The sequence below is a fragment of the Primulina huaijiensis genome, chromosome 15 (assembly GCF_012295235.1).
Source record: "Primulina huaijiensis isolate GDHJ02 chromosome 15, ASM1229523v2, whole genome shotgun sequence".
Classification (NCBI taxonomy): Eukaryota; Viridiplantae; Streptophyta; class Magnoliopsida; order Lamiales; family Gesneriaceae; genus Primulina; species Primulina huaijiensis.
The window spans coordinates 25,161,929-25,182,686 of NC_133320.1; the positions used below are offsets into that span (position 1 = coordinate 25,161,929).

Below are 20,758 nucleotides of genomic sequence, written 5' to 3' on the forward strand. Positions count from 1 at the left end.
CGATAATATTCAGAGGCATGTAAATAATCTTTGATTATAATCTAATAATATTATTTTATACACACGCTGCGTGTTATGCTGGTAAAAATAAAATATTTGTAAATAAAAAAAGTAAAATAAATAAATATATGATACAAAAGTAAAAAGAAAGTATATTAGCTAGTAGAAATAATAGGTCTTTCCCTGTAGAAATATTAAAGTGTTCATAATTTTTTTTATACGACCTTCATAGCTCGTCAAACCAATTTACTGATGCAAATGTGATGAGATACTCAGCAGATCTACAAATAAAGTTCAACTCCAAATCGCTTGCAGACTCACAAGGTTTGCCTACAAAGACTATATTACCTACAATTATACCAATGACTGTTTCTATATGCATACACAATACATTATCATAGAGACAACAAAAATTTGCGTCTAAAGAATCACAAACAAAGCTAAACTTAAAATCACAACACACAAATTTCCCATCCCTCGGGCTGGTTTTGGCACGGGGAGGCAGCTAGTTTCTGCACGTTGCTTCCTTAAATACGATTTTCCACTTTTCCTTTTCGTTTGAGATTCCGCAAAACCCTTACAGTTTTTTGGAGGAATGATCACCATACATCACGCAGATATCTTCCTGTCATTTGCAGATTCTTCACCATGCTCTCGGTTTTCGAGCTGTCCAGAGATCCCTGAAACAAAAGTAGTTTCATATCCGGGATGATTTTATCCTTCCATGTCAAATAACATATGGGTTGCTTATAGAGGCAACTGTGAAAAGATAAGCAACGTAAACAAATTATGTCTTTTAGACACAAACCTGCTCTTGCACAATGGTGTGCAGAGTTCGGTGAACATCACGTGCCATGCCTTTGGCATCACCGCAAACATAAATGTAGCCTCCCTCAGAAATTATGCTCCAGAGGTCGGCGGCCTGTTATTAAATCCGCGTTTAATAAGTTCAATATCTAAAATTTATCTGTTGATAGATACCACCAAAACCACATAATGTTTGTAATCCACAATCAGAGAAAATTCAAACATGCACCAATTTATTGGAAGTCTTGGAATACCCTGTCAATCATCTTGTGCTGCACATATTCCTTAGAGGGTCCCTCACGTGAAAACGCAAGAACCAGCTCAGATATTATTCCACCTTTGACAAACTCGTTTAACTCTTCCTCGTAAATGTAGTCCTGTAGATTGCAGCAATTCCAAACTCTTACTATATACATAAATATTAATAATATTTAGGATTCACACCAACATTTGGCGGGTTACGGACCATTTTCCGGTTCCTGCATCCAAAAAATAATATGGCAGGACCGACTTCCGCTCCAGATTCCTTCAAAGCTAGTCTTTCCTGAAAATACAANCTATGTGTAGTAACAAAACGAGTCTGCTCAAACCTGAAGGAAACCCCTGAACGGAGCCAAGCCAGTACCGGGGCCAATCATTATTATTGGTACTCTAGAATCAGAGGGGAGCTTGAAATTAGAATTCCTAACATAAATTGGTGCCCAACTGCAGTCATGGCTTTCTTCCAATGATACGGCATTCTGCAAAAAGGCGAACTTCAGATTTGAGGCATGAGAGAGAATTTGGAAATGGAGCTGACCACAAAACAGTAATTCTAAACGACAGAATCAAACAAAGAGTGCTTATTATACTATTTTAAATCTCAACCTATCAAGACAAAATGTTAATACGAGATTCAATTGGATATAGAACAAATACCTACAGAATCAAACAAAGAGTGCTTATTATACTATTTTAAATCTCAACCTATCAAGACAAAATGTTAATACGAGATTCAATTGGATAGAGAACAAATACCTTCATCCATGTTGAGCAGACACCCTTGTGGATTCGTCCTGTAGGTGTTTTTTCATAAACTAATGCACAAGTGACATGGATTCTAGATGGTGCAATCCTGAAGAGGAACAATAAGTGGTGATTAGCATCTTAAAGTAAAAGCTAGTAAAAAATGGTAAATAGTACAAGAAAGTAAATGAGAGGTTGCTTGATTCACAACAAATCCCCTCTTTTTTTTAATTTGAATCGCAACATCTTGTTTCATACAAGGAGTATAAGATAATACTCAATATCCAAACTTTATAAAGAAGGCTGTACCCAACAATAAATGCACATAACATTAATTCAGCAAGTGTCTCTAAACTTCTCTTGTTAACCTCGAGGAAACCAGGCATAGGAGCAAAACAAGAACTCACTTCGTAGAGGATGATATTGAATAGAATCTGGTTTGAAGGCGTGGAGCAACTGCCGCAAAGAAAACACCAAGTGGAGGCTTGGCTGACGGGAATTCTGACATGACCTCAAGTAGGCTTCTCTGATTTGCAACAACCCATTCTGCATATTCCTCCTGAAGCAAAGAACAAATGTTCATAAGAAAATGGACATGTACTAAATTTGAATAGGAAAGATGAGACTTCATTAACCCCAAACCTTTCCAGCAGGGGATGAAAGATGTCTGAGTTGATCAGCATCACTTGGATCAGAGGCATAAACTGCTAATGCAACCAAAGCAGACTACAAAATATATGCAATAGTGCCTTAATTATTGTCTGCCTATGTGAATCGCACATAAAATGTAAGACTTAGGGATGCAGCATACCTTCTTAGGTGAGTTTAAAAGGTCTGCATATCGAGCTAGTGCCATTCTTAATGTGCAAGGCGGGAAGGGAGGTAGCAATGAACCTCCACTGAGCAGTGTTCCGTCCTCTTTATCAGTGTGAAGAGAGAAGTATGTATCCGGGGGAAGATTTAGTAACCTCTCTGCCTCCATCACAGTTTCAATTGAATTTTCACAAAATACACCAACATGATCACCAGTTTCATACCTGAGGGTGATAGGTAAATATAGAATAAGTACAAGCTTTTGCTCACTGCTTTAGAGTCAAAGGAAGCTAATCAGTAACTATGATCAAACAAATAATATACAGAACATTTATAGCAAAACTTTACACAAGTCCAGTGCCAGATATGTCAAATTCCAAGTGAATGCACGAACGATCAGATGCGTCGGTGTGGAGCTCCTTCTTAAAAGCAACATTAGATCTTCAAGGACATCAAAAACAAAAAGTTGGTACATCCGATAAAAAGGGAAAAAGAAAAGGAAAACAAAGGCCCTGTTGTTACCGGCAGGGATGCTGAGCATCATAAAGTATATGGCCATTGGCATGACCATTGGTTTGAATAGAGCTATTCTCTAGAATTGATCCATCGGGTTGGTCATGAAACACTACACGATATTCCAAAACCGCAGCAGTGTATGGAGTCGTAGTATTTGCATCATCCTCATCACGGAGAACTGCGTCTAATTCTGGCCACAATAACTCACGCCTAAAAAATGACGGTGAATGCAAATTTGTTCAAGACATGACCTTGTCATGACACGAGATGAAACGGTTTCATAATTAAACAATAATCCACATCCCAATACCATGCAGTAAAATCATCTTCAATGCATTGATCGTCGTCTCCAAGACCCACAGGTATGAGCCGCTTCCCACCTGATATAGACATTGAAGAGCCCACTTGAGATGAATAATCTTTGAAATTCTATGGATGATCAATTGAAGACCAGTTCAGTTTCTACATGTACATCATCTGTTGACATAGACATGATTTCCTCTTCAAAACTCATAAGACTATTCATATTATAAGTTCGTATCACACAAATTATTAGTATTTTAGTTCGGATACAAGACCCTCCGGAATGGAATGGCTACTTTTCCCAATAACTCAGAATATGAATGTCTTTTAAACGATTAAAGAAAAATGACATTATTAACACGTAAAGAAAAAAATATATAATTGCAGAGAAGGCAACACGAGCACAACAATAACTCACATAGAAAACTGGCAACACATTTCATAGTCAAAATTACGAAGGTAGCTTGAGCACCTTGCATGCCTATATCCTAACTATAAGACAAGAAAAAAAATCTGCAAGGGATGACTGACCTTGGTCAGCAAGAATTTCATCCACTACTTTAGCAATCTGACATCCAAACATAATAAAACAAAGAGAATACTGTCAATTAAATGAATACTTTCAGATTAAAGTGTGATAAGTATAATACACACAATCTGCAAGCTGATGCAAGCATCTACACATGTATGTATATAAATAGGACAAACCTTGTTAAAATGTTCATATTGTCTGTTCCCAAGACCAAATACACCATACTGTAGATTTTTAAGCCAGTCGCCTCTATCATTTCCCTGTGCCGCAAACTCATAAATTAAGACTATAATCTCAAGCCAGAATGAGAAATCCATGAAGATTAATCACTAATAGGATGTTATACCTCTGCAAACCATTTGTAAAATCTTGCTGCATTGTCCGTGGGTTCACCGTCTCCATATCTGCAACCAACAAATCCTTATTCCTTAACCATCTCAATGCAATCATATACCACACGATCTGGATTATATAAGATGCATAAATAGTTTCACCATAACACACAACTAGATCTTTGATAAATATAATATTTAAAGGCACATACGTGGCCAGACAAAAGAATGCTAAAGTTTCCTTCTTGAATTTCTCCTCATATTCTTCATCATCAGCGGCATAATCATCCTGCCATATCCAACAAGATCAATTCCACAAATTGATAACCATAGAACAAGTAGAACTTCAACAATGAAAGTAAAACAAAAATTCAAAAAAAACCTTACCAAATCAACTACTCTAAACTTGGCCTTTTCATATCTAGCTTTAGCTTCTTCGGCAAGTGCCTGTACAACAAAATTTTCACTACCAAAACGTCAAAATATTAAATCTTATGTAAGAAAAAAATCATATTTACCACAATATATTCCTTTAAAAAGAAAAGCTTCTGAAAGAAGGCGGACCAGTCGGTGAATCACACAATCACCCTACACGTGTACCGATAATTCCCAAACCAATGCACGCCTTTCATCTTGTTTCTAGCATTAACCGGACAATTACTGACTTCTTATCAATTCAGATGTTAAGGTTCGACCATTTACATCAAAACAATATTTTAGGGGGATTTCATATTATTAAGAGAAAACCCAGACGCAATTTCAATTTTTATTTTTTTTTATCAATTAATTAAGTTCGTGAAAGTATCACCCTTTTACCCTTTACAAAGTCTTCTGCACGTACAACGAGAAAAAATCCAAATGTGATTCAATACTTTACATGCCTTCAGTCCGTAAAAAGTAAACGGTCTTTTTACCTTGGCAAAGCCTTCAGCCGTACCAGTCTGGGTCCCGAAAAAGATGGTGACCCTCTTCTTTCCATCATCAACTTCATCCAGCTCCGGCGCCGCCTTAGGCACAACAAGCTTCGGCATCTCCACAGCTTTCTTACCTGATCCGCCCGCCCGCCGCCACAACAGCACCACAATACATCCGATCAGCACCGCCACGGAGGTGGTGAGAACCATCATCAGCTCCCTGTTCTCCATCAGCAGCACCTCCAAGCCACCAGAATTCTCGGGTTTCCCGCCTTTAAAGATCGCCAATATCAAATCGAACGGCGAGACCTTCTCCGACGTGGGTTCCATGAGTTCTCAACTGGGTCCCAGCTAGATTTCTGAGAAAAAGTCGAGATCACCAAGAATCCGTCGGCTGGCCAGCGGGAAAATCGGGAGAAAATGATCTAGTGCCCGAAAATCGAATTAATATTTTCCAATTTCTACAAGAATATCTTGGTCGAGTAAATGGATTTTGCGGGGAAACGATAGGTGAGTTTGGAGAGACCGAGCGAAGGAACGATTTGAGAGAGCCGAGAAGAATGGAGGGGAGGCTGCACACAAAACCCAATCTAACCACGCTGACCAAACCCACCAAACTTTGGGTTAACCTTCATTATATATTGCATCGGGATATCAATTGATTGACCCTTTTTTTTCTTTTATTATTATTATTATAAATTATATTATTATAATTTATTATTATTATGGATTATAAGATAGTGAATTAATTTTAACGACGTGAAATTTCAGAATATTAAATTTATTAACATTAGACAAAGATCATTTAACAATGGTCAACAATGTCTAACGGTTTTCAATTAGAAATCATTATTAATGGTCTTTTTATGAGTAAATTTTACATTTTTATATTTATGAGATAAGCCGTGTTGATTCATATCTATTAGCGAACATATATTTTTCCATGAGCTGGATCAGATAAGTTAAATGAACACTCATTTATAAATAAATAATAATTAATTGAGCAACATTTTGGAAACAATTTTTTTATAGATAAAGTTATATAGAGTATGTTTGCATGAGTAAGCCGACTTTAATAAATGGTATATTTTAAGAAAACAGAATTTGTTCGGTATTTAATTGGGAATTTGTTTTGTTTATATATATGTATAAATAATAATCAAAATTTTGAACTGTGAAAACTAAATTTTTAGTCTTGTATGAAAACTTGTAGGATATGCATATCTATTTACCAAATCGGTGAATCAATCAATGTGGTACGAAATATTGGTGGGAATAAAGAAACTAGCACAATCGTTGATGGCTACATTTTGGGCTTCATGTCATATTTTCGAGGCCCATTAAAGACAAGTAAGGACGATTCTCGAAACCTAGCATCCAAATGTCTGGTCAAACAAGATATATCAAGGCGTTCTGTTCGAGTCAGGTTTGATTTAAAAGACTCGATTTGATTGTTTTTCAAACAGAAGAACGAGTTAATGAAAATCCAATTATCATGCATGCGGTTGCAAAAAAGTTGATGAACTAAAACGCTACATCAACTACTTATAAGGCCTTTTTTTTTCTAAAATCCATGTGTTTTGTCATGATGATGTCATAAAAACAATTTCATGCAAAAAAAACATTAATTAGGCCTTTTCAAATCCCGATTTTTATCTTGGAATGAACTCAAGAATGGAATTAGTTATGAAATTTTGGGTTGGAATGAATTAGTTATGAATTTTCTCCTAGCTAAAACAGTGTAGTTTTCGGATATTTTATAGCGACACCTAGTTTTGCAGGGTAATATGCCGGTAGGATATATGAACGAATAACGAGTATAAAAGATGAACTGTAGTTCATAGAGTTGACTAGCAATATTCGCAACTGGTTTCGAAAAAAATTCGAATCGAAAATACTAATTTTGCAATAAAGACAAATATAAAATCTGGTGAACAAAAAAAAAAAAATCAATGCCACATATTTGTACTATAAAAAAATATAAATTTATAATAAAATTTGATATAGATCCTACCTCGTATGCGATGCATGGATTTTAAGTTGACAAGGGCTCGTCGATCCGAATAAATAATTTGCTGCCCTTTTGGGGGTGATGGTCCAATTGTCGTCAGTCAAATAAATAGTGTACAACATCCCTTCTAGTACTCAATAGCCATTAATGAAGCCAACGCCTTGTCCTACAGAGAATTTCGAGCCTTGAGAAAATGCAAGTGAGGCAAATCTTGGTAGCTAGCTAGAGTATCGGTTTTGTTTTCTTTCCTAGCTAGGTCATTCCGGTTCTCGGCCATTTCAACTAATACTCCATAACTTCTCTCAGGTTAATTTGTAGCCCACACGATTTAGCATCACCGGCCAGTACTGTGAATGGATGAATATGTTTTCTTTGTCTTTTTGTGAAACTTAATTGGTTTATCCAAAAAGAACAAAGAGATCGACCAGGATCCACATATATATATTTACCGGCCCCAGAAAAAATAATATATAGTCTGGAGCGGAATATAGATCACAAAAGTTTATAGCGTTCCTTTGGAGTCCATAATATATAGCTACGTATCTTTGTGTTCCAGTACTGTTCCATCTGGGCTTCAGAGGGACATATATATATCTCTTCCCGTTGTGTCAATAAAATAAATTAATCAAAGGAAAGTAAGATCGATATTGTTAGGCATCTTCATCGTTGAAGTGAGTGACAAGCAATTTCAAAAGATTAATTAATTAAAGTCAGCTAGCAGATGAGAAACATCAAGTATATATGTCCTCGAGGATTAATCAACCTTGCATCAAGAATTAAGGCTTCTGAACAAACAGTAAATGGAACATATATAACTGATCAAATAATAAATTATTAAACGTTCATGTTATTAAACTCTGTCAAATTTAATTTAGTATTGTTTTCTTTGGTCTATTCAATATTCATAGCAACGCACGACTGCATACCTTAATTATTAATATTAATGATGAATTACACTAACCAAATTATGTGTTTTTCTCTCAATTAATTATTAATTAAGAAAGAGTCCGATTATTTCAACAATCGAATTAAATATAAATAATTTTCTTCCATTCATTTGGCGTCATGGATCCATTAACATTTTTGTAATATGGATAAATATAATGGTACCTATCACATTATAGAAATTATGAGAATATAATTAAGAATATGAGATATGTTAGTTGGATTTGATATATTTTATGTGTTGTAATGTACACCACGCACGTGGATACACTCATAATAATAACCAGCTTTAATTTGCTTCAAAATATTTCATAATTTCTTTTCAAACACACATGCACTAGTACTGCATGCATGCCATTTTAATGTTATGAGGCTGCCTGTGGCCAATAAATTAATTTACAGAAATGGATAGGAGTGTTACGTACATTTAGTTCAAACTCCACATCTGAAATGAAAAATATGGCTTTTTTTTATTCCCCATCCAGGGATATATGGGAAGAAACGAATCATACGAAACCTAGCTACTTAGGTCTTCAATTCCTGCGATATATGGGCTTGCGTTGGTTCAAGCAATTCGTACACTATATATCACATTTCGCCACGGATGAACCATTAGCTCATCAGGTATGTATACGCAACACCTCCGACTTCCGTTTTTCACTGCCCCCGACTCGCCGGCTCATCTACTTACTTACTGCTACAAGCCTTCAACGTAGATGCATGTGACTTTATCTTTGAGCTGGATTCAATTTCTTTGTTTTTAAATCAAGTTGTACGATTTGACATGATTATTAATTAATGATATTATCTACTTTTAACTCAAAACAATTATGTATTTATTTTTTAATATTTTATTTCTCTCGGAGTTGGCGGTAACATAGCCATGAAAGTTTATCCTGTCTATCGATCGGCTGATTAATACTCAGGGTAGGCACATATATGATCAATAATTTTAAAAAAAAAATTGTTGAAAATATTTTGTTAATTATTATACCAATTATAATTTCTGTGTTGTATTTCTTTTCGGGATTGTAACTTGATAAATGATTTGATTTCGACGAAGTATGAATGTCAAATTACTTCAATATAAAATGATTTTATTAATTTGAGAATAATTTTACGTGTAAAAACGATAATAAGTATATATATATGAGATTAATAAATGTGTACATAGATGTATGTATTATATGTCAATCTGCGTACTCTGATGGTGGTGATGCGGATGCTGAAAGGCCCACGTTAAAGACTCGAATTTTCATGGATTCCTTGCTTTTGCCCTCGATTTCTACCCCTACTCGTCTTGGTAATTGCATCTCTTTTATTTGTATTCATATGACATACATACACTCGCAACAAATGGGTTTCTTTATGTAAGTTTGTGGGGTTGAAATTTTTTTTTTCAGGTTTGTGAAACGGAGCTTTTGGTGGTAATGTGGGTATAGTTTTCTGTTGTTGAAAATATTAGCTATGGATGCTTCTTCTGTGGAGGGTAAAAAAAAATTCTTTTTGGTTTTGTTTCTTTCTGGCCAAATAATATATATTCCTTTTTTTTTTATAAATGTATATATGTCTTGATTTTAACGCTTTCCATGCTAAAATAGTGAACCTTTTATTTTTTTGATTGTTTGGATAATGGGTAATCGATTTCATGGTTGATCTGTTTGCTTGTCTGATTCTCAGAGTGATTTTGTGCCTTGTGAATCGATTAAATGTTTTGGGTAATTTTTTCCCGACGGAATAGGATACGTGACACACGCACACGAATTCATACTCTTTTATTCTTCTATTTTTAATTTTACAAATTTGATGGTGAACATGTAAAGATTTATCGGTCTTCACCCTTCTAATAAAAACTTTATGGGTTATAAAAATGCTAATGAAATTCAAGCTATCTTTTTTTGGTCGATTATTGTCTACCCAAAGGTGGAAGATGGTCACCTAATAGTTTTGAAATATATGGTGCGAATAATTTGGTGAAATATTGTGTTTCATTTTGTTCTGATGATGAACGTGGCACCCCTCAAGCTTAACGTGGAGGCATTGAGGAAGTCAATGATGAGGATATGTTGTTTGCATGTTTTAAAAGGTCTTTGTAAGTCGTTTAATCATCAATTGCTACAGACTTGTCATTTTTACTTCCAGTATTCTGTCTTTTGGCCATTTTCTCTGATTTGGTGTCTGGACTGGTGTTCTAACAAAGAATATCTATTCCCCGAGTTAGCTTTTTTTTTTTTTTGCGCCTAAAGTCGATTGTGTGGCTCAGTATTCACTTGTTTTTATCTGTAAATTACTAAATATGACAATGAGATTAGGCTCAACTAAATCTTGGAAAACAGAGTTCATGCTATTGCGAAAGTATTTTGTGTAATGGATCTTATTGAAGTATATCTGCTCGACTTGCATAAAATTTCATGTCACTTGGATTTTGATCTTTCTCATGTCATTATCCAATCTTAAGTGATTGCCACTTATTCAAAGGCTTCTTGTTTTAAACCTGTCTCTTTTGGGTCCAGCATTGGGATTTGATCCATCAAATTGCAGCAAGTTGAGTGCAGAGCAAAAGAGAGAACTTGTCTATGAAATTTCAAACTGGACAGACACTGCCCCTGAAATGTTACAGGCTTGGAACCGCCAGGAGATATTACAGATTCTGTGTACTGAGCTAGGAAAAGAAAGGAAGTACACAGGCTTGACGAAGTCAAAAATAATAGAAGACCTTCTGAGAATTGTACACGAAAAGAAATTGCAGGAGCATGGAAGTGCAAAAGTTTCTGAAGTGCAGCCCTCATCAGAAAATGGTGAATGAACCCCCAAGAGGCAAAGAAAAGCCGATCACCCAAATCGGTTGGTGGTTGCAGCAAATATTACCCCAACTTGTGCAATTGAAATCAATTCAGGTAATACCTTATACTGCAAGAATTCAGCTTGCAAGGCTAAACTCAGCAGCGAAGATTCATTTTGCAAACGTTGTTCATGTTGTATTTGTCACCAGTACGATGACAACAAGGACCCTAGCCTATGGTTAATATGCTCTTCTGACTCTCCATTTCATGGTCTTTCATGTGGTATGACATGTCACCTCGAATGTGCTCTCAGCCATGAAAATTCAGGCATCTCTACTGGTAGGAGGGATAAGGGGCTTGATGGAAGCTTCTCTTGCGTATCTTGTGGAAAAGTGAATGATTTACTAAGGTATATTTCTGATCTTGTTTCTATCTGTTCTATTATATTATTTTTATATTCAACCGGTATGAAGTTGCAGTGCTTTATCATCAATATTCAACTGCTATTAGTTCCAAATGTTTGTGAGGTCTCTTACTTATGTGGGGGTGCGATTGGTACTTTATTGAGTTCTCCGTCATACTTGATTATTTTCTAGTTAATGTCTTATTTTTTAATAAATGGTTGGAATCATTCAATGTATCTCCGTACTTGGAGGAATGGAGTCCTTTGTTTTCTTTGTTAGTTTCCTTGTAGAGGTTGAACATATCAAAATTGTCATTTAGCACCGATTTCAAGTGAGGGTATTATTTGTTCAACAAAAAAATTTTGATGCAGAAAATGATCTGGTCACACGAAGATCAGGCACATGCTTATATGTTGCTCTCTTCTGTTCTATTAGTTTTTTCACCCTTCCTCCACCCTATTCTACTCAAAAAGCATAGCAACCAAGAAAGAAGGGGGAAAATGATAAATAGTGACCATTTGTAAAAATACTGCAGCTCCTGGAGAAAGCAACTCGTGGTGGCAAAAGAGACCAGGCGGGTGGACATATTGTGCTATAGGCTCTCTTTAAGCCAGCAAATTCTTGCCGGTACTAACCAGTATCAAAATTTATTTGGAATCATGGATGAAGCGGTGAAGAAGCTTGAAGAAGATGTGGGTCCTTTAACAGGTTTACCAGTAAAGATGGCTCGTGGGATTGTGAACAGGCTCTCATCAGGACCAGATATTCAGAGATGATGTGCTTTTGCAGTGGAATCACTGGACTTGATAGTTCCCAACCGAGTGTCTAACATGCCTTCGGGTACTTTCTCCCCCAAAAGATATTTTCCTCCTCTGATGATAGCTTCATTCGAGGCAAAACATAATCATTAATTTTGAATATGTACATTGTGTCACCCTTGCAGCAAACCTTGTCAGATTCGAAGACTTCCATACTTCATCACTGACTGTGATCTTGAATTCTGATCATGCAAATTTGGAAAATGTAGTGGGTTATACCTTGTGGCATCGGAAAGCTGATGATACGGCCTATCCCGTGGAACCTACTTGCAAATTGTCGGTGCCAAATACAAGGTTTCTGCTTTCTGGTCTAACTCCTGGTACTCCTTATTTTCTCAAGGTCGTTACACTTGGTACAGATAAAGAGATGGGATTTGATGAATTCCAGTTTCGAACTATAAGTTCACAAGATGAGTTGCGAACTGTGAAAAAGAGCTTGGATGTTGAAAGAAGTCTCAGCCCAGCTACTAACTGTAGTAGTGTTTCCAATCCTTCCTCGGTTGAAGATGAGATTTGTGACGACATTCCTAGCAACATAGAGAATCCAGTGGATGATTGTTTGCCTTTTTGTGGGAATGGTGATAAATATTCTTCTGCCAATATACACCAAGACACCATCAATTCCGTTGACATGTACACAAAAGAAACTGCTGGAGATGCAGTCTCTTTGTCGGATCAAGATCAGGGAGTGGACAAAAACAATAGCAAACCAAACCGTGTTGTTTTGAATCTCAAAAACAAAGAATTGTGCAACGGCCATATGCAAAATGGGCCCAATACTCTTTTTGGAACTGGCTTAGAATATGTGCCTTATGTGGATACTTGTTCAGAAGCTGGCTTACCAGTCACTCCTAGCAAGTTAGAGAACGTGAAGGATGGAACTGGAAGAAATAACAGACTTAAAACCAGCGGCAAGAATGTTGAGATCAAGTCCACGAGGGACGAGGAGCCTCAAGCTGGCAGCTCATCAAAGAAGAGAAGTGGCGAAAGTGGAGATGAAGATGGCACAGGTGTCGGAGACAAGGATTTTGAGTATTACGTGAAAGTGATCCGATGGCTGGAGTGTGAGGGACATATCGAGACATCGTTCAGAGAAAAGTTTTTGACTTGGTACAGTTTTGAGGGCGACCCATCAAGAAATACGAATTGTGAAGGTATTCATAGATACATTTGTTGAAGATCCCGCATCACTAGCTGGGCAACTTGTTGACACCTTCTCTGATGTTGTTTCGAACAAGAGTTGCTCAACAATACCGGCTGGATTTTGCTTGAAGCTATGGCACTGAGAGGTTCAACATGTCATTCTACCGCGAAAGACAATATTCTTCTAATTTAGAAATATTTATCATTATTCATTTGAACAACTTTGATTCATACTTGGTGGTCAGGATTTTTATTCATTCTACATGTTCAGTTTAATTTATACTCTTCTATCGCCTTAAGAGATATTTACCATTTCATAGAATGTCGCACCATCGCATCATCGTTCTATAACTGGCTTATGAAATATTGACCTATATATAGATTTTGGCACCTCTGCATGTAATAGATTCCAAGGCTTGGGAAGCGCATTTTGTATGGCAATATATATTGTTGGCAGGGGTTAAAAGATTAAAGGTTGTCAACTAATTTTTTTGGGTGGAGTCAAAATTTTTGGAACCATGTTTCAATGGACAAATTAATCTACTGCTTGTTTCTTATCAAATGGAGTAAATTTTTCCAAAATTGACAATAATTCATATCCCGATCCATCAACACCAGACTTGCGGTCTAATGAATTGTCTAGGTGCTAGTATAAAAGAATCACATAATTAAAGAATACAAAAACAAGAGTATCACAAAAGCCGAATCCGTTTTAATCCTTAAGCAAACAGAGATTAAATCAAGGAAAAAAGAAAATCAATCCACCACATAATCCTCCTCCAACCTGAATAGCCATCAAACAGAAATAGCCCGCATCTTTTTCCGTTTTATTGCAGGTGTGGCACTCCTGAATACCTTCTGCATTTTCTTCTTCTTCTTTGCCGTTTCCTTGGGAGGAAACATCTCTATAATGGGCCCAGCAGGGACTCCCTTCTTTAATGCACTACCCCTTGGAGTAACAGATGGAGGTAATCTCAAGCTTTCTGGAGGTAATGGGTTATGTGGCTTCCACACCAAGTTATTCTTCATGGAAAATCTAACTTTCTTGGCACTCTTCCCCACACTCTTCACAGAAGCATCAGCTTCTGCATCTCCAGCCTCATTTGAATTACCAGACCCCTGACCCTCCCCACTTTTTGATCTTTTCCTCCTCTTTTTTGCATGCATATCATGTTCCGCTGAAATAATGGGAGTATCAGACAGACCTGAATAATCATCACCGGCAAAACCAGCTTCAGCCGCAATTTTCTCAAATTCTTTCTGAAGATTTGCTATCACAGATTCATCCATATTAATTGCTGCCTCATTAGTTTCCAAGTTATCACTCAGACTATCCTCGGAAGGAGTGATATTACTCCTCTTCTCCATGTCACTAGAAGCAACCACATCGACATTTTCAGCTACCAGAGAACCAAATTCAGAAATAGAAGTGCCCTCTTCTCTTTTCTTCTTTTTGTTCTTCTTTCCTTTAGCCTTCTTATCATTTTCATTCATCCCTTTTCCTGCCTTCTTACTCTTCTTCGAGATTCTAGCATCAAAGTGAACCCTGTCTTCTTGTGAATCCTCGACCCTGTCTGGTTCTCTCAATTCACCATTACCTTTGCTACTATTATAGCTAACTGGAATCAACTCAGGCACCTTATCATCATCATCACCATCAGCACCACTTAGACTATTGAATTCGGGAATCATAATTTTGATACCGGACAATTCAAACTCCTTCTCCAATTTAAGATAGTCTTCATGCAACCCCAAAACCACTTTTCTATTCCCCTGAACACACACTACTGATGAACCAATTTCATATAACCTCCCTGATAACCCCATCCTCAGAGCAACCACACCTAACACATCCTCTTCATCCTCCTTGCAAGAAACTCCTTTCCTTTTCTTCTCCAACAACCCCTTTCCTACCTTCACCAATTCATCAAACACACAACTCTTCACTTTCCCCAACAAAATTCTATCCTTACTTCTCATCATAACTGCAAAAAAAGGCCTCAAAATCAAATCAACCACCTCCTGCATGACCGGAAATTTGACCCCCTTCAACTCGTCCAGATAAACAGACGCCACTTGATAATTCACCCCATTCCCCTGCAACTTATCCTCCGCCAAGAACCCATCATCCTCCAAAACCCTCAAGTATTTCCCCAAAAGCTCGCAATCCCATTTTCTCAATCTCATCAACTCAAACAACGCCCTCACGAAGCGGCGTATCAGCAAGTAAAACTTGTCCAGCCTCAAGCGGTCTATGCCAGACCACTCGCGGCGAAGAGTAAGTAAAAAACCACGAAAAAAATCCAACGAAAACGAGGGTTGGAGCGATAAAAACAGAGAAGTAAGCCTATCAATTAGTGCGACCTGGTTTGGTGTTTTGTCAGCGTGCCAGATGCAGTAAAATAGGCCCTTCCATAGCTTCTTAATGTCAGATTCGGAGAGTTGGTGGGGTTGAGATGCCAGCCACGATTGAATAAGGCGGAGGGATTGAGATCTGACGGTGGTGTTGCATGAAGCCAAATGCTTTATTAAGGCAGGGCCACTGGCGGATGCAAGGGCTGGTAGTATGGGTTTGGGTTCTCGGGGTCTCTTCTTCATTGAGGAGGTATCTGTTGCTGAACGTTTTGCCGAAACAGTGTGCTCGCGTTGATTTAGGGGTTTTTTTTGGGTACCAATTAGGGTTTTTGTGCCACACAAGAAATGAGACGTTGGAGACGACGTCGCACAGCATCTAACTAGTAGCTAGTAAAATTTATTTCGGCAACCAAACTATTCATTTACTGCAAGTAATATATTTTTTCATTTTGCCTATTGATTTTAGAAAATAAATATTATTTTTAAAGTAAAAAAATGTAACAATGTAATGGGATAGGACCAAATAAATTAAAAATAATAATAATGTATTATTTCATGTGATTTTGATATTATCTAATGAGATTTTATATTAAATTTATAATGAGATTTTATATTAAATAAAATTTTTATATTAAATTTGTTGCGTTATATTGTACAAATTTCTCGTACATGTAACACGACTTTTATTTACCATAGATACATAATTTATCATTATTTATAATAATTTATTCGTTATAACAATTGAAATCAACAATATGTCAATTTCTAAATATCATAATAATATTATTTAATCTCATAATTAAAAGTCAAATGGTAAAACTGTAATTCACCCCTTACTCTCAAATGTATAATAATCGAGCCAAATGTATTGTTATTTTTTTAATTATTATTCCATGTCATACTAAATATTTTAAAAATTACAGTATTATTTTCAATATAAATATGAGTAAGTTTCATGTGAGATGATTTCACATATTTATGTCTTTGAGATGAGTTGACTAAATTATACCCGCATTGAAATTTAATACTTTTAACATAAAAAATAATATTTTTCAAGAGTCGGGATGTGGATATGTCTCACAAAATTAATCTGTAAAACGATATCAAAAGAATTTTTTTTGTGTACAAATATAATTTATCAATCAAAATATTTGACTTACAATAAGTGATAAAATATCAATAAAGTGAAAAAATGACTACAATTAAATGGATCAATTCAAAATATATATCAATCGGCATGATGAGTAACATTACCTTTGTCTCAATTATACATGTGATATTTCATTTTTTGTTTCTAACAAATATATCGTCATGTATTATGTGTAAAAAAAATTTATTTTACTATTACTAATATAATTTTCTGTTAACTAAGTTCTGAAAAATATACAAATATTTTTTTGAATAAAATATAAAATAAGAAATTTGTATGTAAATTTGTTTGTTTTTTTCCTTAATTGTGTGTTAAAACAAATAAGCCTAAATAAAGCTATATAATTTGGTGAGGGAGTAAGTTTTTGGGAATTGAACTTAATTTTAATTTTTTAGGGCAATTCACCCTTGCTAGATAATACATACACAATTGTTATTATAGCGTTGTTCAAGGCAAATCTTTTTCTCCACTAGAAAATTGATCTTCAGCTAGACGAAGCGGAGCCGCGAGAAGCAGCTATTTTCCGTGGATCGTTGTTTTCTAATTGATGTGGGCACCCTGATCGCTGGCACTGTGAGTTCTAGTTATCTTCGCATACTATCTGTTCGATAAATTGTTTCTTCCTTTCTGTTGTTTGTTGCGCTAAGAGCAAGACAACCATTTGGCGCTGATCCTATGATTTTGCTGTTACGAATTTTATGTTCTTTTATGTCGTGTAAATTTCTATTAGTGCAACTGTGCAAGTAACGATCAAGCAAGCATATCTTACAGTGGAAAAAGTTCATTTTTTCCCAGAAAATGTTATAATCGAGCTTATTCGAGGAATTTTGTTACAACGTTTTCAATATCGGAACCCTCTGATTTTTGCAGATATTTCGGAAAAAAAACAAGAAAAGGTCACATTGTTTCTTTACTTCCGTTTATTTTTTTACTTATAACGAGACATGATTTTAACCTCCATTTGGTGCAGGAGATGCTGGGTTCGTACTTCTTCTTCTTCTTCAGCTCATACGCATACTAAAGCTGAAAATTTATATTGAGGCATTTCAACTAGTAGTTAACTACATGGAACAGATTTCCTCGTACTTTCTTTGCTAGATATCCGGCTGCACAATGCCCAAACCCCCATTAAACTCTCGCCACTCGGGGGACTTGGTAAAGAAGCTCATTCATGGATATTTTATATTACCGCTGCACATTCAGTGGCGATCAATGACCTCCAGCAAAAGAGTCCAAGACCGCAGCAAGAACAAGCGGGTCGATGTCCTTGAAATTGCAACAGAGAAACACAAGATAATCTCCAAAGTCCTAAATTTATTCGAAATTCTTAAGGCAGAGCCGGAACAGATCATACCCTTAAGAAATCTTGACCATCATCGCCAGCAAATTAATCTCCCTAAACCACACAAAATCTCGGACTTCCTCCAGAAATCTCCTAAGCTTTTTGAACTGTACAAGGACCAAAGAGGGACTGTTTGGTGTGGGATGACCGAAAAAGCGGAGGAATTGATGAAAGAGGAAGAGAAAATTATTGAAAAGCATAGCGAGAAAGCTGCGGAATTTGTGACTAGGATGTTAATGATGGCTGTAGACAAGCAGCTACCGCTGGATAAGATTGCTCATTTTAGACGGGATTTAGGTCTGCCGTGTGATTTTAGGAAACATTGGGTGCATAAATATCCTGAAAACTTTAAGGTTGTTCACCCATTTAAGCCTCGCGATGAAACGGAGTATTTGGAGCTTGTTTCTTGGAAGTCTAGTTGGGCAATCACAGAATTGGAAAAGACGGCTTTAGGATTAGAGAAAGTCTTGGACCGTGAAGATCATATCCCAGGGTTGCTTTCCCTAGCATTCCCATTGAAATTCCCGGTAAGTTATAAAAAGGTGTACAGATACGGTGGGAAAATTGAGCACTTTCAAAAGAGGGAGTATCTGTCTCCTTACGCAGATGCCAGGGATTTAAAAGCTGGTTCCTTGGAGTTTGATAAGAGGGCAGTTGCGGTGATGCATGAGTTGCTCAGTTTCACGATAGAGAAAAGGTTGGTGACTGATTATTTAACACATTTTAGACGGGAGTTTGTGATGCCGCAGAAGCTAATGAGGCTTTTACTGAAGCACTTTGGAATTTTCTATGTTTCTGAGAGGGGGAAGAGGTTTAGTGTGTTCCTGAAGGAGGCCTATGAAGGTTCTGAGCTAATTGATAAGCACCCATTGGTCGTTTGGAAGGAGGAAGTCCTGAGTCATGTAGGTCACAGGGGGAAGAAGAAAAAGGTTGAGTCGTTTGAAGATATTTCAGAAATGGAGGATAAGGTATTGGTCGGAAGTGATTATGAAGTTGGTGGTGTCGGGATGGAACTCGAGGATTGGGAAACTATCCAGTGTTTAGAGATGTCTTCAGGTGCAGATGGTTCTGAGATGGAGATCGGAGAAATTTGATTGATAGGACAATTTTTTTTATTTGTTTTTAATTTATCGAAACACACAATTAATTAGCTCAAGGCATGTCATGATTTACAAAAGTCCCCATGTCTACTCGGCAAAAATCTACACTTTCAAGGTTATGCTCTGTATGAAGTCCTGTGAGGCTAGGTAATGTGATACTTTGTTGGCATTTAGCGAGCAATGTTGGATGAGAATCCCAGCCCAGGCCGCTGCAAACAAAAAGGTCTTATGAAATTTATCAGTGGTGCTCATTATAGATTGCTTTTACTACATTTGTTGCATCAGATTCCACAATCCAGGAGGAAAAAGATAAATAAGTAGACGGAGCGTGGTTGTATGGGTTGGAATTTGGGCATTATTTAAAATGTGAGGTAGTTGACTCCCAAAATATTTGCATTGAATTTGTTTCATGCGTAACATGTGAACTTTATTTTATTGGGCAAAATTTAATTATTTTGGATTCTTTTTAGGGCAAAATTATTTGTAAATTTTGCGTGTAAAAAGTATAGTCTTACATTGTTCAAAGCTATTCCATTTAGGTTGTGGGATGATAAATTGCAAAAAACATTTTTTGTTGAATTTGCTAAACTAAAATTCTCCATTGTTTTATATGTAGCCGAAACTCATGTAAAAAAAACATATTAGCTAAAAACCCGCACATTAATTGATAAAGCAACCGCAACATAGGAAACTACGTCTCGTCTCAAGTTGTTCCTCTGCTGGCCTATGTTTTTAGATTTTCGTCTGACGATTGTTTTTTGGTTTTATACGATTTATTTATTTAGGTTTCTAAAAGTAAAAAAGAAAAGAAAACAACATAAAAACAAAGCTTCAAATCGAATAAAATTAATCACTGAATTTTCTGCATGTAATGTTAAGAAAGGCAAGGTTCTAAAATTTTAATAATCTCATTCTATCCTACTATCGTAGATGACCCAATTATGCTCAACACTGGCTTATGTTTCCCAACCTCTTCTCTTAAAATACCATATATCGGGGCATCAAGAGGTCATATCATTATTTTAAAAAAAAAAATAATAAAGTCATGTCATCAAGTCAAAAGATTTTTAAAATATATTTTTATCTTTTAAAAACACAAACAAATATTGATAATATTAATAATTTTTAACATTAGATTTTTAATTCTTGTACACAAATCCAATATAATCATTATTTATGTTTACATTATCAATCCAAAAATAATTATTTAATTATTTTCTATTCTAACATTATAGATTCTTACTTCGTGCATATAATATTGACAATAAACCCAGGTTTTTTTTTTAATAATAAACCGATCTTCGATCTAATATCGGAAATCAATTAATAAATATCCCAACCATGTGGAAGAGGACGGGTAGGATATCACAATATAAGATATGGGAATTGGGAAAGATCAGGAAATTTTTTTAATACAAATATAGATGATAAGTATACAATTACTGTATATAGTTTTATCGATTTTGTTAGAATAAAGAGTAAATC

At 36.1% G+C, this 20,758-nt stretch overlaps 3 protein-coding genes and 1 pseudogene across 5 annotated transcripts; 2 read left to right on the plus strand and 2 right to left on the minus strand.

The window, feature by feature from the left end:
- Positions 1-282: 282 nt before the first annotated feature.
- On the minus strand, positions 283-5,842 carry LOC140959086 (NADPH--cytochrome P450 reductase-like). The gene is made up of 18 exons (XM_073416832.1): positions 5,223-5,842; positions 4,696-4,755; positions 4,521-4,597; positions 4,323-4,380; positions 4,153-4,236; positions 3,976-4,012; positions 3,452-3,521; positions 3,148-3,351; positions 2,974-3,066; positions 2,624-2,849; positions 2,455-2,538; positions 2,220-2,371; positions 1,825-1,921; positions 1,398-1,547; positions 1,274-1,351; positions 1,062-1,184; positions 809-922; positions 283-680 (listed from the first exon to the last, which is right to left on the minus strand). Exons 1-18 carry the CDS (start codon positions 5,550-5,552, stop codon positions 600-602), a joined length of 2,118 nt encoding a protein of 705 aa, XP_073272933.1. The 5' UTR covers positions 5,553-5,842; the 3' UTR covers positions 283-599.
- A 3,499-nt stretch (positions 5,843-9,341) lies between these two features.
- On the plus strand, positions 9,342-13,630 carry LOC140958597 (VIN3-like protein 2; annotated as a pseudogene).
- A 348-nt stretch (positions 13,631-13,978) lies between these two features.
- On the minus strand, positions 13,979-16,025 carry LOC140960211 (uncharacterized). Its single transcript, XM_073418383.1, has one exon. It carries the CDS (start codon positions 15,922-15,924, stop codon positions 14,122-14,124), a length of 1,803 nt encoding a protein of 600 aa, XP_073274484.1. The 5' UTR covers positions 15,925-16,025; the 3' UTR covers positions 13,979-14,121.
- A 1,169-nt stretch (positions 16,026-17,194) lies between these two features.
- On the plus strand, positions 17,195-19,291 carry LOC140960053 (protein WHAT'S THIS FACTOR 1 homolog, chloroplastic). Of its 3 annotated transcripts, XM_073418171.1 has the most exons (3): positions 17,195-17,404; positions 17,627-17,727; positions 17,802-19,291. In XM_073418171.1, the coding sequence occupies exon 3, from the start codon at positions 17,945-17,947 to the stop codon at positions 19,265-19,267; it is 1,323 nt and encodes a 440-aa protein (XP_073274272.1). In that variant the 5' UTR covers positions 17,195-17,404; positions 17,627-17,727; positions 17,802-17,944; the 3' UTR covers positions 19,268-19,291. The 3 variants fall into 3 exon arrangements, with proteins under 3 accessions (XP_073274272.1, XP_073274271.1, XP_073274270.1); XM_073418170.1 differs by having other exon boundaries at positions 17,195-17,727; XM_073418169.1 differs by lacking the exon at positions 17,627-17,727.
- The last annotated feature ends 1,467 nt before the right edge of the window (positions 19,292-20,758 follow it).

What these genes read in the sequence shown, in the direction of transcription:
- LOC140959086 (XM_073416832.1), bottom strand. Translation starts at nt 5,552, where the DNA reads ATGGAACCCACGTCGGAGAAGGTCTCGCCGTTCGATTTGATATTGGCG. An exon ending in TGAAATTCTTGCTGACCAAG is followed by an intron (nt 3,522 to 3,975) that starts GTCAGTCATCCC and finishes TGTCTATATCAG; the next exon opens with GTGGGAAGCGGCTCATACCT. An exon ending in TCAATATCATCCTCTACGAA is followed by an intron (nt 1,922 to 2,219) that starts GTGAGTTCTTGT and finishes GTTCCTCTTCAG; the next exon opens with GATTGCACCATCTAGAATCC.
- LOC140960211 (XM_073418383.1), bottom strand. Translation starts at nt 15,924, where the DNA reads ATGAAGAAGAGACCCCGAGAACCCAAACCCATACTACCAGCCCTTGCA.
- LOC140960053 (XM_073418170.1), top strand. Translation starts at nt 17,945, where the DNA reads ATGCCCAAACCCCCATTAAACTCTCGCCACTCGGGGGACTTGGTAAAG.